This window comes from Ictalurus punctatus, chromosome 28, assembly GCF_001660625.3.
Source record: "Ictalurus punctatus breed USDA103 chromosome 28, Coco_2.0, whole genome shotgun sequence".
NCBI classification, from domain to species: domain Eukaryota; kingdom Metazoa; phylum Chordata; class Actinopteri; order Siluriformes; family Ictaluridae; genus Ictalurus; species Ictalurus punctatus.
Window position 1 is genome coordinate 17,373,458 of NC_030443.2, and position 15,570 is coordinate 17,389,027.

Below are 15,570 nucleotides of genomic sequence, written 5' to 3' on the forward strand. Positions count from 1 at the left end.
AAGTCTCCAAATCTGTCTCTGTGTGAAATCATCACCTCGGATGTCCTGCACAGCTTTCTGTACGGGAGATGGAGGAACGTGCTAGGAGAACAGCCCCATCACCATCATCATCCTCATCCTCTTCATCCTCATCCTCACCATCATCATCCTCATCCTCATCATCTTCATCAGGTCTCCGAAGACAAGCCGCAGCATCCCTTCAGCAAAACCGCGTTCACCGCTGAGGTCCTGGCGCAGTCCTTCTCCGGAGGTATTTCAGCTCACCCTCTTCATACTACACCCCTGTTCCTACTGATCACATGCTCATCTTCTCCTAACATCTCATTACATGGTTTAGGACTAAACTGCAACTTAAACATGCGAATGGAAATGCGAATCTAAAACTCTTTCACACCGTATACATTTGCCACGCTTACATGTCTGGGACATTTTTATTTATTTATTTATATTTTTTTTTACAGGCTACAAAAAAAAAAAAGAAAAGAAAAAGCGAGAGAAACCTTTATAGTTATATTAAGCTTACATGTCTATACTTAGTCAGCAAAAAAGTTTTTAACCCTTAAAAAACGAACCAGCTTGAATCCAGATGTTAAAACGAGTTCAGTAAAACCCACAGAGACCGTTGTTGTCTCTGATATTAAGTAAAAGTCGGAAAGACATTTATGAAAGTATTACGAATAATAATAAGAATTTAAGAAATGATCATTTATATATATATATATATATATATATATATATATATATATATATATATATATATATATATATATATATATATAGCGACTTTTGGAAACATTTGCAGCCCGAAAAAAAGGATTTAAATTGTTTGCACGTGAATATTTTATAACTAAGGATTGATTAATAGATTTATTAGATACTAATAGCACTGGCGCACTTAAAATTACTCTCTTCTTCTTCTTCTTCTTCTTCTGCTTATTATTATTATTATTTAGGCTGCTATTTGAAATCTTTTTTTTTTTAAATAAACATTTTATTTATTAATGCCTAATTATTTTTTTATACAGTTATTGGACTGAAAAACAACCAAATGTGATTGTTGTTGTTGTTGTTGTTGTTGTTGTTGTTGTTTTGGCTGGAGAAATGCGATCAGAAATGTGTTTCAGCAGCATTAATAAAACGGCGACCCTCAAAGCCAGAGGTGGATTAAAAATTAAAACACAGCCAATTAACTCTTCCTTAACATCTGCAGTGTTACTTAAAGCTCAGCTGGATGGATACAAATGATCAGGTGAAGAGATCAAGCCTTCATTCTGAGAGTTCATTCTACACTGGATTTATTTGCGCTCTGTAATTTATTCTCCATGCAAAAAAAAAAAAAAAAAAAAAAAAAAAAAAGAAAGAAAGAAAGAAAGAAAAAAAGAAAAGAAAAAAGATCGAGCTTAACTTTCTTTCCCAAGCTCTCAGTCACTTTTTATTCGTTTTACGCACAATGCAGGAAGGCAGTAAATGCATTTGGTTAACTTTGTGCTTTGACCTGAGAAACTTTTTACTGAAAAAAAAAACTGAGAGAGAGAGAGAGAGAGAGAGAGAGAGAGAGAGAGAGAGAGAGAGAGAGAGAGAGGTTCTCTTTCTTTTCAGAAAAAAAAAATCATTCATCAATCTGCGGAATCTTTTCCTGCGTTGGCAGCTAATCGCTCCTTTCTCTCTCTCTCTCTCTCTCTCTCTTACACACACTCACTCACTCTCTCTCTCTCTCTCTCTCTCTCTCTCTCTCTCTCTCACACACACACACACACACACACACACATACTCTCTCTCTCTCTCTCTTTTCTTTCTCTCTGCGTCCTGAAAAGATGGCTGTTCCTCCTCTAACGCACCATGAAGGCCATTTCTATCCCCATTCACGCCATGTCAGCCGTCTAATCGCCTTTTTATTCCAGGGGTTTGTTTGTGAAATTCGCGGCTCTTTGAAAACAAGCTCTCGTTCATTCACAGCAAATTTATGGCTACAAAGTTTCTTAAAAAGGATAATGAATTTGGAATTAGCCGAGCCCCCGGTTTCTGCAGAGGAAAAACTAATGAATATCGCTGTGAGCCATGACGAATCGCTGGGCCCCGAGCAGACACAGGAGCGTTTAACCTCTTTTTATTTATTTATTTATATATATATCGTCGTCACGAATAAAAATTCTTCGAGTGTGACATGAAATGAATGAGAGCTCCTGAACGAATCCTGAACTGCAGAGACCCTAACCCCCCCCCCGCACTATCTGTTAATTGAATGAATCACGGGGGAAATACCCGTATGTTAAAACAAACGACCGCAAAATAGGACTAGATCAATCAATTAATGAAATAAATCAACGATTTAATGAATATTCTAGAAATGGTCTGCTATTTGGTTCTGTATCTCACTAAGTTGATGTGTTTGTAGAGTAAAATTTAGTTGATTTGTTGTGTTTTGAACTTTGTTTCCTTTAAAAAAAAAAAAATGACACTACATTAAAACGGCTTTATAATTTATTTTGCACGTTATGTAATTACACTTTTCTAACCAAATGTAGGAGTGTCAAATTAGAAGAAAAAAAAGCAAAATAAAAAAGCACTAGCCTGTTTTGTCTCTTTTTCGGTTTGCAGCCCATTATTCCCCTTATTGTAATATTTATACTATGAAATATTTAGTTTAAATAAAGTTGATTTTTTAATTTTTTTTTTTAAAAATATATCATTTCAATTGGAAGTGTGCCTTGGATTACTTTTTTTTTTTGGACACCATTTTTTTTTCTTATTTTAGAAATATATTTGTTTATTCATTTACAATATTAAGATCTTAAATGTTAGCTATTATAAAATTAACATAATTTAAAAAAAAAAGAAGAAGAAGAAAAGAAAAGTAAAATAACAACAAAACAATTCTAGTGTTTTATGTGACGCCGGAAATGAACGAGTGGGCTGTTAAAGAAGTAGAATAAATAATTACCTATTTATTTATTTATTTATTTATTTATTTATTTGCATGGTGCTTCACTCTAATTTCCTGCAGTGTATTTTGAATGAACTCTTTATTTTTGGTCAATTTTTTTGTCAACTAAGCACCATATATGTTAATTTACTCCATGTTTTTATTTATTTATTTATTTATTTAAAAAATTGTATTTAAATCCTATTATTCATGTTCACGTTTAGAGGTCCAGAAGTTGTCCAGCTTGGTGCTGCCCAGTGAGGTGATCATCGCTCAGAGCTCCATCCCTGGAGAAGGCCTGGGCATTTTCTCCAAGACGTGGATCAAAGCCGGGACTGAGATGGGTCCGTTCACTGGCCGCGTCCTCTATCCCCAGCACGTGGACCTGCTCAAGAACAACAACCTCATGTGGGAGGTGAGATGCTTCCTTAGGCAATAAACTGCTTCATAAACACAAACCAATACAATGTACAATGAAGAATCATTCCCCAAGGAGTCTCAAATTTGGACACCAATTTGTCCAAAATATTCAAAAATACTATTTTCAAAGATATTCATCATGACGTTTGCCCTCTGTACATGCTGATAGGTGTTTAATGAGGATGGGACGGTGCGCTGCTTCATAGATGCGAGTCAGGAGGACCAACGCAGCTGGATGACCTACATCAAGTGTGCAAGGAACGAGCAGGAGCAGAACCTGGAGGTGGTGCAGATCGGCAGCAGCATCTTCTACAAGGCTGTGGAGGTCAGAGACTCGCCTTTAACGGTTTACCTCAGGGGATACCTGTCTTGGGTTGTCTAGAGCAGTGGTGATTGAGTGGTTAAGGCATTGGGCTGATGACTGACAGGTTGTGAGTTGAAATCCCAGAATCACTGCACAGTCATCAATCATATATAATATGTCTGCTTTGCCCAACTTTTTTTTTTTTTTTTTGGATGAAGACATCTCTTTATACAAAGATGCATGTTTTCATCTTTGAGACAAATTATTTTACATACATGTAATTAACAATGCTATTTTTGATATTCGAATTTTCTCTTTATTCAGACTATTCCTCCTGACCAGGAGTTGCTTGTTTGGTATGGGAATTCACACAACAGCTTTCTGGGAATTCCGGGTGTTCCTGGCATTGAGGAAGAGCATCAGAAAAGAACCAGGAATGGTAAGTATGACAAAAGAGACTGTATGTGACTGATTGTATGCGCATCATTAACAGATTAACAAGTGTATAAGAAGAATAATGCTCATGAACCTTACATTACATAATGGAGAAAGAGATTACGATCTTGGAGTTTTCTCTGCAAGTGCACCCTCTACTGGGTGGGAAATTATGGGAAAACATTAGAATCTTTTTGTGCACCTTAAAGTTTTTTTTTTTTTGTCCAATGTTTTCAAACCCTAAAATAAACACTCTCTCATTTAGAAGGGAGCATAACGTAAATGTAATCTATGGTTTCTTGTTTTGTTCAAATCTGTCCAATTCAATGAAATAAAAATCTCATAATGCTAAAGTTTTTGCACCTTAAAAAAAAAAAAAAAAAAAAGCAATTTCCTCCCATCGAAACTTTACGAACCTCTCATATAGTGAACTGAAGAAATTTTATGATGTCTTTAACAAATCTGGTCAAAATGAAAAGAAGGAAAAAAAAGAAAAAAAAAGAAGCCATTCCTATGTTACCTTCCAAAGTTTCTTGTTTTCAGCTCCAACACACAATTTAACCACTTAAACACCTGGATAATTATTCAGATCTTTGAAGGACATCACTAACAGGAAAGAGTTGTAATTACAAAAAAAAAAAGAAGATAAGAATCTAGGGCATCTGACTCGTCTAAGGCTTTTTTTTTAGATCCCGTCAAGGCCTTCAGAATCATCAAAATATCAGAGTTAGTTGAAGCTAAACCCTAAAAAGGTTCCTCTTACAAAAGTCAAAAATCTCACCCTGTCGTCTGTTTTCTTTTCAGATGATTCCCACTCAAGCGACAGCAATCCTTCTACCTCGCCTCCGTCCATGTCCTCGTTGGCGTCCAGCCGCATGCGCTGCGTCATCTGTCACCGTGGCTTCAACTCACGCAGCAACCTGCGCTCTCACATGCGCATCCACACTCTGGACAAACCCTTCGCATGTCGCTTCTGCAACCGGCGCTTCAGCCAGTCGTCCACGCTGCGCAACCACGTGCGCCTGCACACCGGCGAGCGCCCCTACAAGTGCCACGTGTGCCAGAGCGCCTACTCGCAGCTGGCAGGACTCCGGGCGCACCAGAAGAGCGCCAGGCACCGGCCAGCAGGCAACAATACAGAAACCAGGCGGCCGTCTCCTGCCTCTCCATCACAGGTGGCCTCCATGGCGCAGACGGTGCCGCTGGTGCACCACATAGCCACCATGGTGCTCTGAGGAGTGCAGAGACATGTGACTGAACACTTACCAGATGAAATGTCGGTCGAACATCGGGTCGAACAATGTTGCACTTTTGCACTTCCTCCTTAAATGTTGTGCATTACAAAATGACATTCGATACATGCACAGTACAATCTTGGTGATGATCTGGATCACTCTATTTTGCTCATGGAAACCACGACAAGACCGTAGTCTGGGTTTGAGACCACGCTAGCTGCGTTATTCCGAAAGAAATGTCATGGGGGATCATCTCCATTTTCTGGAAAGCTAGCATCAGTGGTTGTCCATTTATGATTCCATTAACATCTTGTAATCATGTATACAGTGTATTCCGTATTTAATATGATCAAAGACTCACTTATTAAAGGAGCAGTTTGTAATTTGAACACCCTCTCCTACATGCAAGGGATTTGCTTTGCAATAAAGCTCTGACAAGCCTTCCCTTTCTTCCCAGCTCACAGATTCAAATCTCCGTGTTGTCTTTTAAGGAAAAGGAGCAGAGCTGAGACTGCAAACTGCACCTTTAATAGGACCATAAACTCGTCCACTGATTAAAACAGCACCGTGTATTCGTATGTGCGGCTGCGGCTCATAGAGCGGGGTGTCCACTAATCGTAGGGTCGGCGGTTCGATTCCCAGCCCACGTGACTCCACATCCCGAAGCGTCCTTGGGCGAGATACTGAACCCCGAGTCGCTCCCGATGGAAAGCTAACGCCTCGCGTGGCAGCTCTGCTACCGTCGGTGTGTGAGTGTGTGTGTGAATGGGTGAATGAGACACGGTGTAAAGCGCTTTGGAACCGCTAAGGTTAAAAAAGCACCATACAAGTGCAGATATTACTCATATTCTAAAATGGAAAAAAAACAAAACAAAACTGGATGCCTTAACACCTGAGCCTGACTGTGGTGATTATTTCCAGGCGCATTATTTTAATGCAGATTTTCTCCTCTTACACGGTGGCAGTCATCCATCTATACAGAAGGTTAGGAAGAAGGATTATGGTCATTAAAATAATGTAGATAATGTGAATATGATGTGACCATGTACAAGATGCACACCCACACACACCCACACACACCACATCTGCTTACATAAATGTGTGATCTAAAAACAAAAACAAAAAAACCCCATGTGTCTGATGTAAATATGTTTGAACATCTCATTTAGTGTTAATAAAATCAACCGATTATACTATATACACTTGAATCGCATTATTATGGAAAATCTCTCTATCTATTTATCCATCTGTCTGTCTAACTGTCTATCAAACCTGATCTCGTTTTCTACTTCAGATTCATTTGGCCTTTATCAACGCATGTAATGCATCATCACTGTAAATGAGGATTTGTCCCCTTTCCTGATATTAAGAACAAACTGATATGTAAAAGCAAACCACCAACAGGTATTAAACTTTGACCTGAATTTCACAGGAAGATGATTTATTCAACCAGTTACACAAAACCTCACGCCAATAATAATCAGGATTTTATTTCATACACGTTTAGCTTCTTAAAAGGAATTGCTTGGACCCTTGGGGGGAAAGACTCTGTTATATGGATCCCAGAGAGGAACAACTGGAAAACCCTTATGTGTATTAGATTTGACCTTTTAGATGTACACTTTATAGATTTACACTTAACTTGAATTTACGAAATAGCAGTATTTATTAAATGGACTGCGGAAAAGTAAAGAGCTTCTCAGAGGAAGGAGTTTTGTACAATTCTGAAGGGAAGATATATATATATATATATATATATATATATATATATATATATATATATATATATATATATATATATATATATATATATATATATAAACAACAATGTTGGAAAACGATCAATCTTAAGAATTTGTAATGTTTACTATTTTAAACTTGCAAACTGACCAGGGCGGAATGAACCAGAATTAATCTCAGGTCAATGTTTTCATCAAAGTATAGTATTTTAATCTCAGATTTATCAAGCCGAGTTTAAAATGATTGCTGGTGAAACCCGTCCAAAGAAAACCCTGCTGAACCCCCCCCAAAACAATAGAAAACCTCACAGAAATTCGAATGGTTTCCACTACAAATACCAGTACAAACCATCAGCTACCCATTAAAACAATTACGAGTCCTTAATGGTACTAGACATCTAGATGTATCCACTAGACATAACATGCCACCAATAGGAGGCAACAAATTACCAGTAGAGACCAACACGGACCATTACAGTTTCCATTAAAAGCAATACAGTTCCCATTCTAACCATTAAAGCCATTACAAATTCGGTGAGTGTTTCTATTGGTTTTTTGTGTTTTTTTTTTCTTCTTTCCAGCGTGGAAGCTAAATATTGATTCAGGGCCTTTTGCCATTAATATATAACAGATTACACAGAGACTTTCAGTCATTTCTACAATTAAACACTCTATTCCAGCCAGTATAATGCTATTTTACTGTTGGACACAGCAATCTGTGAGGTATTTTGCTAAAATATCTACAGTTCTGACATTTTACTGTATTAAAACACCTTAATGAGTAGCTACAGTATCGTTAACTTTACTGTAAAACTAGCTGCTACTCATAGTGTTGAATTGAAGCAGGACGGGAACATTGAATGGCTAATTTGACATTTTCTTCCATTATTTTTCATTATTATTAAGCTTTTTTTTTCTTTCAGTTATTTTAGTGAAGCAGGGTGCAACAAGTTTAAACTGGAGGGAAATCTCGGCAACGCTAGCTAATGTTATCCAAGCTAAGCTAGCTAGCCTGATATTTTAAAGATGGCCTGTATAGCTTACTTTCTTCTAGCTCTTCTTCTTCTTCTTTGTGTGTGTGTGTGTGTGTGTGTGTGTGTGTGTGTGTGTGTGTGTGTGTGTAAGCACTGATTTTGTGTTTGTTATCGTCATTGTTATAATGGGAAACTGTAATGGTCTCTGTGGATCTTTATACTGGTAATTTGTTGCTGTCTAAATGGTGGCATGTTACCTCCATCCTTAATGCGTCCTACTAGGTAATGGAAACCATTTAGTAATGGTTTTAATGGTTAACAGCTGATGGTTTGTATTGATGGTATTTTTAGTGAAAGGACTTCCGTTTTACACCGCTATTATCATGTAATATTAAATATGAACCTAATGCGTTACACCGAGGTGTCATGTTCACAATTGACCGCGGGGTGGCAGCAGAGTGGCGCAGATTTCCATCAGATCACAGCTGAAGCGATTTCTACTGGAGTTCGATTTTTTTACACTATTTATTGATTAGCAGTTTTATGAGAGATCGATAAATATTTTAATGTTTTTTTTTTCTTCTTCTTCAAAGAGCTGTCTGGGAAACAAGGAAATGTTTCCCAGCATTGGGCAAAGTCTATCTCAACACACAAATCCATGAAAAGTTTAATAAAACAGAATATTTATCGGAACGACTCTCAGAAGCTATAAACATTCTGTATATTCTCTAGCATTTGGGATGTTATCTAAAGTGGAAGTTGCATACAGTTGGAATACAGCATGCCACTGAAGATTAAATTAAATATGATTTATGGCAACTTTGCACAAGATGCCAAAAAGACTAGCTGGTCTGGGTGTGAAGTGTGTGAGGGGTGTGAAGAAGAAGAAGAAGGAGAAGAAAAAACATCAATAAGAGCAACTTGTCCTTGGAGGGGAGTGGGTTACTAAACCTGTGGCAGCTCAAAGCTGAAATAATCATCTGAAGATGTGTTGTTTGTGTGTGTGTGTGTGTGTGTGTGTGTGTGTGTGAGAGAGAGAGAGATAGTGAGTATGTTGACATTTTTCTTTATTAAGTTTCTTAATAAACTTATCATCATAGGTCATTAGTTTTAGTTAGTGCAGGTCTGATTGTGTTGTGAATTTTGATTAATGTGTGAGAGTGTGTTTGAGGTTTCTTTGAGCCGTGACCCAGCAGTGGTGTCTGAGTCACACATGCCCTTGGTGATGAAGTACCGATGTTCTTTCCTTTTGTCAACTCAGCACACAACTTTTTTTTTTCCCCCATGGATTTGTATTCTATTTATCTTCAGCGTTTACATGATAGACTCTACGGTCAGCTTTAGATTGATCTACAGTACATCCTTCACAAAATGTACCAAAACGCCATTAATACATGAATAATATACAAAATGATTACAAGTGTTCCACTCAAGCTGTGCTGTTCCTCAAAGAAAAACATTCAAACATTCTCCTCCTTCATTCTCATTGTACGGCAAAAGTTCTGGCACCCTTCGGAAGAATTCTTTGAAAGAATTTGCCAGAAAGCATGATGTGCATACCGGTTTATTTTGCCTGTGTTTATGAAGGACTCTTTAAAAAGTGTTTTAATTAAGCATCATTATCATCATCATCATCATCATCATCATCATCAGTATCAGTTTTCCATCTGATGAACCAATTATCAAATAGCACAGAAAACCTTTTTCAGGACACCAGAAGAACTACAGCGGTATATTTAACAAAAGGCTTCTTTCAGATTCTTCAAAATCATACCCGAAAAAAGGAGAACAATTTATTCTAAACAATATACAGCGCCCGCCATTAACATTGGCACCCTTGGTAATTATGAGCAATGAAGGCTGTGAAAAATTGTCTTTCTTGTTTAACCTTTTGATCTTTTGTTCAAAAATACTCTGCTCTCATGGATAAACAATTGCAAACACAACACAGGTTTATATATATATATATATATATCTCTGTGAAATATTGGTGTGCAACAATTATTGGCACCGTTTTATTCAGTACTTTGTGTTACCTCACTTTGTCGAGATAACAGCTCTGAGTCTTCTCCTATAACGTCTGATGAGGTTGGAGAATACATGGCGAGGGATCTGAGACCGTTCCTCCATACAGAATCTCTCCAGATACTTCAGATTTCGAGGTCCACACTGGTGGACTCTCCTCTTCAGTTCACCCCACAGGTTTTCTATGGGGTTCAGGTCAGGGGACTGGGATGGTCATGGCAGGACCTTGATTTTGTGGTCAGTAAACCATTTCTGTGTTGATTTTGATGATGTTTAGGATCATTGTCCTGCTGGAAGATCCGACCACGGCCCATTTGAATCTTTCTGGCAGAGGCGGTCAGGTTCTCATTTAATATCTGTTGATATTTGAGAGTCCATGATGCCATGTATCCTAACAAAATGTCCAGGTCCTCTGGCAGAAAAACAGTCCCGAAACATTAAAGATCCACCACCATAATTAACTTTAACTGGATATTTTATTGCTTACCTAATCTCTCGAGCTGATTTTTGTGAAAAGCTATAAAAAGATCGATCAATCTGTATTGAAGAACAAAACAAAAAACATCCTCCAACAAATGAGTTTTTTGTTTTTAAAAAAAAATCTTTTTATTTAGATCAAGCAGCAAATGAAAATGGCCGAGTTTCTCAAACGCCCAGCAGCACGACGATCACCGCGTATCTCACTCTCTCTACCAGATATAAAGATCTGAACTATACAACGCTTTAAGATAACTGGGCCCAGATCGTCTTCTTTAGTGGCCACGCAGATCAGACTGGTCCTGCTGATGTGTCATTTGATACTTGCATGATTTCTATTTGATGCAAATCCATTAAGCCAACGGAACATGAAGTTCCTTCTAGCTGCCACGTCGAAGCCTGACTCTTTGGCCCTTTCCTCTGCCTCTAACTGACTGTGCTTTTCGTGTTGCTGATTGTGTTGATCAGCTTCTTAATATGAATGCGCTACTCTCGCTACACTCTACTGTAGGTGGCAATTTTACGAAACATAATTAAGGCTCGAGGGAGGAATTGATTGCTTCAATGTGTTCCTCATTAAGATGCTTTAAACAATTGCAGAACGATGAAATCATATTACGCCATTACATTGAATCCCACAGTTTGTTGCTGCCTCGCATAGATATGAGTCGTTAGACGCGATGCGTGAATACAGAGATCAATTCGAATAACACATGTGGCTGTTTGTGCGCATAATTAATTCGTTTCTAAAGCAACTCATTCCGCACACTCCTACTGATATTTATTTATTTGGCAAAGGCTTCCAGTCAAAAAGACCTGAGAGCCGAGCAGCTGAATCGGAGATGATCATTAACCTGACGTACGTAAAGAGTATATTTGCGCTTAATTCCTTTTACGTCTCACGTTATTACTCAGTTTTGCAGAAACTAATAGGAAATATATGTAGGTAGTTTACGGACTTTTAAAAAAAATAGCACATTTGCATATTTTGTGTATGAGATTTGCATCTCAGTCTGTCCAAGTGGTAAAAATACACTCATATGCGCATGCACATCTCCTCTCTATCTGTGGGATTTTAATTTTAAACACCTTGATCAAATAGGGTGCCGTTCTATAGTGCTTTATTAATGGAGTGTAAATTAGTGGATTAATGTTCTCATTACACATTTTGAGATTTAAGACTTCAAACGAAAAATAGTGAAGCAAATTTCAGGCCTAATATGTGGATTTTCTTGTGGCAGTCGGGGAAAACTTCACATGGTCACATTTTGAATCTATAGTATATGTATATCTTAAAACTACTGCTACTGCTACAACAACAACAACAACAACAATTACTGCTACTATTACTACTACTGCTACAACAACAATTACTGCTACTATTACTACTACTGCTACAACAACAATTACTGCTACTATTACTACTACAACAACAACAACAATTACTGCTACTATTACTACTACTGCTACAACAACAATTACTGCTACTATTACTACTACTGCTACAACAACAACAACAACAACAACAATTACTGCTACTATTACTACTACTGCTACAACAACAACAATTACTGCTACTATTACTACTGCTACTACCACCACTACAACTACTACTACAACAACAATTACTGCTACTACCACCACTACTACTACATCACCTACTACAACAACAACAACAATTACTACTACAACTACTACTGCTATTACTACAACACTACTGCTACTAGTACTACTACTACAACAACAACAACTACTACTACTGCTACTAGTCCTACTACTACTACTGCTATTACTACAACACTACTGCTACTAGTACTACAACAACAACAACAACAACAACAACAACTACTACTGCTACTAGTCCTACTACTACTACTGCTGCTACTAGTACTACTACTACTGCTACCAGTACTACTACTACTGCTACTAGTACTACTACAAGAACTACTGCTACTAGTACTACTACTGCTACTACTGCTACTACTACTGCTACTAATACTACTACAATAACAACAACTACTACTGCTACTAGTACTACTACAACAACTACTGCTACTACTACTACTGCTACTAGTACTACTACTACTACTGCTGCTATTAGTACTACTACAAGAACTACTACTGCTACTAATACTACTACAATAACAACAACAACTACTACTGCTACTAGTACTACTACAAGAACTACTGCTACTAGTACTACTACTACTGCTACTAGTACTACTACTGCTACTAGTACTACTACTACTGCTACTAGTACTACTACTGCTACTAGTACTACTACTACTGCTACTAGTACTACTACTGCTACTAGTACTACTACTACTGCTACTAGTACTACTACTGCTACTAGTACTACTACTACTGCTACTAGTACTACTACTACTGCTACTAGTACTACTACTGCTACTAGTACTACTACTACTGCTACTAGTACTACTACTGCTACTAGTACTACTACTACTGCTACTAGTACTACTACTACTGCTACTAGTACTACTACTGCTACTAGTACTACTACTACTGCTACTACTACTGCTACTAGTACTACTACTACTGCTACTAGTACTACTACTACTGCTACTAGTACTACTGCTACTGCTACTAGTACTACTACTTACTGGCAACAGGCCAGTAAGATGATTGGGTATAAAAGGAGTACCTTAGAGAGGCGGAGTCTTTGGAATTGGGGTTGTAGAGGTGTGAAGTATTTTTGGGCAAGTCAGCTTCTAGAGATGCATAATCCAGAGACACACATATATTTCAATAATTAAAACGTGTGTATGTGATTACCTTATACACATCATTTCACTTTTCTGCACTACAAATCCAAACCCAGTGTTGTCTACTTAAAGATGTACAAAGTGCTCTATAAAAAAGACATTTTAATCATGTGACCCATTGCTCTTCTGCTACACACCTGACCTTGGGCTGACGAACAGACAGACGAACACCCTCTAAGGACTGAAGGACCTACAGGATCCTATACAGCCACGGATTACGCGTATAATTAGCGCGCACGCACCGACAGTCATTTTGTGCAAGAGACCTGCATTTTCCTAAACTGGCTAAAAGGTGCTTCATCATTTCACATATCTACACCTACGACACGTCGGTGTTGTTAATAATGACCGTTATCCTTATCCAAATACAGGGACTAGACTCTAGAAAGAAGAGTTCACTTACATTCTGCACATTTTGACTAATGATTTGTTTAAAAGGAAACAATAATAATAATGTAATGATTAAAATACCAGTTGAATGAATCGGTTGGAATCACAATACTGTCTTCTCTGCATTTTTCTTTGAAAAAGTGTCCACTTTTTGAATGAATTCAACCATCCATTGTTGGCACCGAGGGACCACTTCACTAGGACAAGGTGACGACGTGGGAGGGGGAGTATCCAATAGCAACAGTGATTGGCGTTCGGTATAAATATGGACGTTTCTGTGAACACGGACAAGACGGAGAAGCAGGAAAAGTCCAGTGAGAGTCAGATCTCGGTTCAAGACGTGACAATGGCAACACGGGTGCTCTCTCTCCTCTGTGCCTTCGCGGTTCTCTCGCTTTCCTCTGCGTGTTACATCCAGAACTGCCCCAGAGGAGGGAAGCGTTCATTTCCGGACGCCGCCCTCAGGCAGGTAAGTCAAGAAGCGCCGGGGATGTGACGATGGATCGTTTGTTAACTGGTATCATGATAGTTATCCGGTATAGATATAACATATCTTTGTATTGAATCGTACATTTTATGTTGGTTTATGTGCTTTTTAAAAAAAATATATATATATTTTAATAGGACAAATAATGCAAGAGCTTTAAAAATATCACAATAGGATCACAGTATAACTGATAAGAGTATTTAGTCCAGCACTAGTATTAGACTTTGCTTATTTCTTTACTGCTTTTACATAGCAGGAAACTTCAGCACTGTTGTCTGTACGTTTTATTAAAAAAAAAAAAAAGGTTTGAAAGTACCAATAAATCAATAAATAAATAAAGCCACAGATTATGAAATGGAGTGTGTTGTACAGCACGATCTGCTCTGATCTCGGTTTCCAGTGTATGGCGTGCGGTCCTGGAGATAAGGGCCGGTGTTTCGGCCCCGGCATCTGCTGCGGGGAAGGACTGGGCTGCGTGATCGGATCTTCGGTGACGGCTCGCTGTATGGAGGAAGAATACCTGTCCTCGCCGTGTGAGGCTGGAGGAAAGCCGTGCGGACCTGACGAGGGTCGCTGCGCCGCACCCGGGGTTTGCTGCGACTCGGGTGACCTTTTTGTTCATGTCTTTGGCGTTTTAATTTACTGCTTAATTATTTATTTCATAACATATAAAGTAAGCATTTTTAGTCAGTCTGTACTATATACCGGTTTTACCGCAATAATTGTAATATTTATCAAATTATTTTTCTATATTCATATACTTTAATTTTTTTTAAAAAAAATGATATTAATATGCCGTTTGCATTCGATACTATTTTTGTGTGCTTACATTTTCCTCATCACTTTATCTGAGCTCACACACAAAGTGCAGTTTGGGCTCCTGGCGCTCTTGCTTGCTATGCTGATGAGCTCATTGCGGTGTGTTTGTGTGTGCGCGCGTGTGTGTGTGTGTACATACAGACGGCTGTACGCTGGATTCAGACTGCGTGGACGGGAGTGAACATGAAGACGTGGCTGAAAGGAAGAGCTTCCTGGGCGGGTCACGGGGAGAGCTGCTGTTGCATATCCTCCATCCTGACAGGGCACGCAGTGCATACTAACTCCTTCAACACACACACACACACACACACACACACACACACAAACACTCCCACAGTGTAGTACAGACAAGTAGATCTGTTTATGCACACGATTTACTCTGAAACACACACAGACGATGAGTTTAGGAGTTCCAGCTCGCTGAATCTTCACCGTATGCAGTATGTTGAAATGCTTATATGGAAATATGCACTGTACATCTATCTACATAGAGTGTAAATACAGTATATAGCCAATAAAACTGTCAGCACTGGTCTTGTCAATTTGTGTTTCATACCAT

General features: G+C 38.4%; 2 protein-coding genes across 2 annotated transcripts in view; both read left to right on the top strand.

Annotated features, from left to right (window-relative positions):
• Nucleotides 1-6,172, top strand: part of LOC108259800 (PR domain zinc finger protein 12) — a 6,407-nt gene extending 235 nt beyond the window's left edge. The window contains exons 1-5 of the mRNA XM_053677003.1: nucleotides 1-250; nucleotides 3,148-3,338; nucleotides 3,513-3,668; nucleotides 3,972-4,107; nucleotides 4,851-6,172. The exon at nucleotides 1-250 is cut by the window's left edge and continues 235 nt beyond it. Of these exons, the coding sequence (XP_053532978.1) occupies nucleotides 1-250; nucleotides 3,148-3,338; nucleotides 3,513-3,668; nucleotides 3,972-4,107; nucleotides 4,851-5,317 (1,200 nt within the window). The 3' untranslated portion in view covers nucleotides 5,318-6,172. The remainder of the gene's footprint in view (nucleotides 251-3,147; nucleotides 3,339-3,512; nucleotides 3,669-3,971; nucleotides 4,108-4,850) is intronic.
• Nucleotides 6,173-13,954: 7,782 nt separating this feature from the next.
• Nucleotides 13,955-15,543, top strand: LOC108260228 (oxytocin-neurophysin 1). The gene is made up of 3 exons (XM_017460314.3): nucleotides 13,955-14,174; nucleotides 14,593-14,797; nucleotides 15,153-15,543. Exons 1-3 carry the CDS (start codon nucleotides 13,971-13,973, stop codon nucleotides 15,290-15,292), a joined length of 549 nt encoding a protein of 182 aa, XP_017315803.1. The 5' UTR covers nucleotides 13,955-13,970; the 3' UTR covers nucleotides 15,293-15,543.
• The last annotated feature ends 27 nt before the right edge of the window (nucleotides 15,544-15,570 follow it).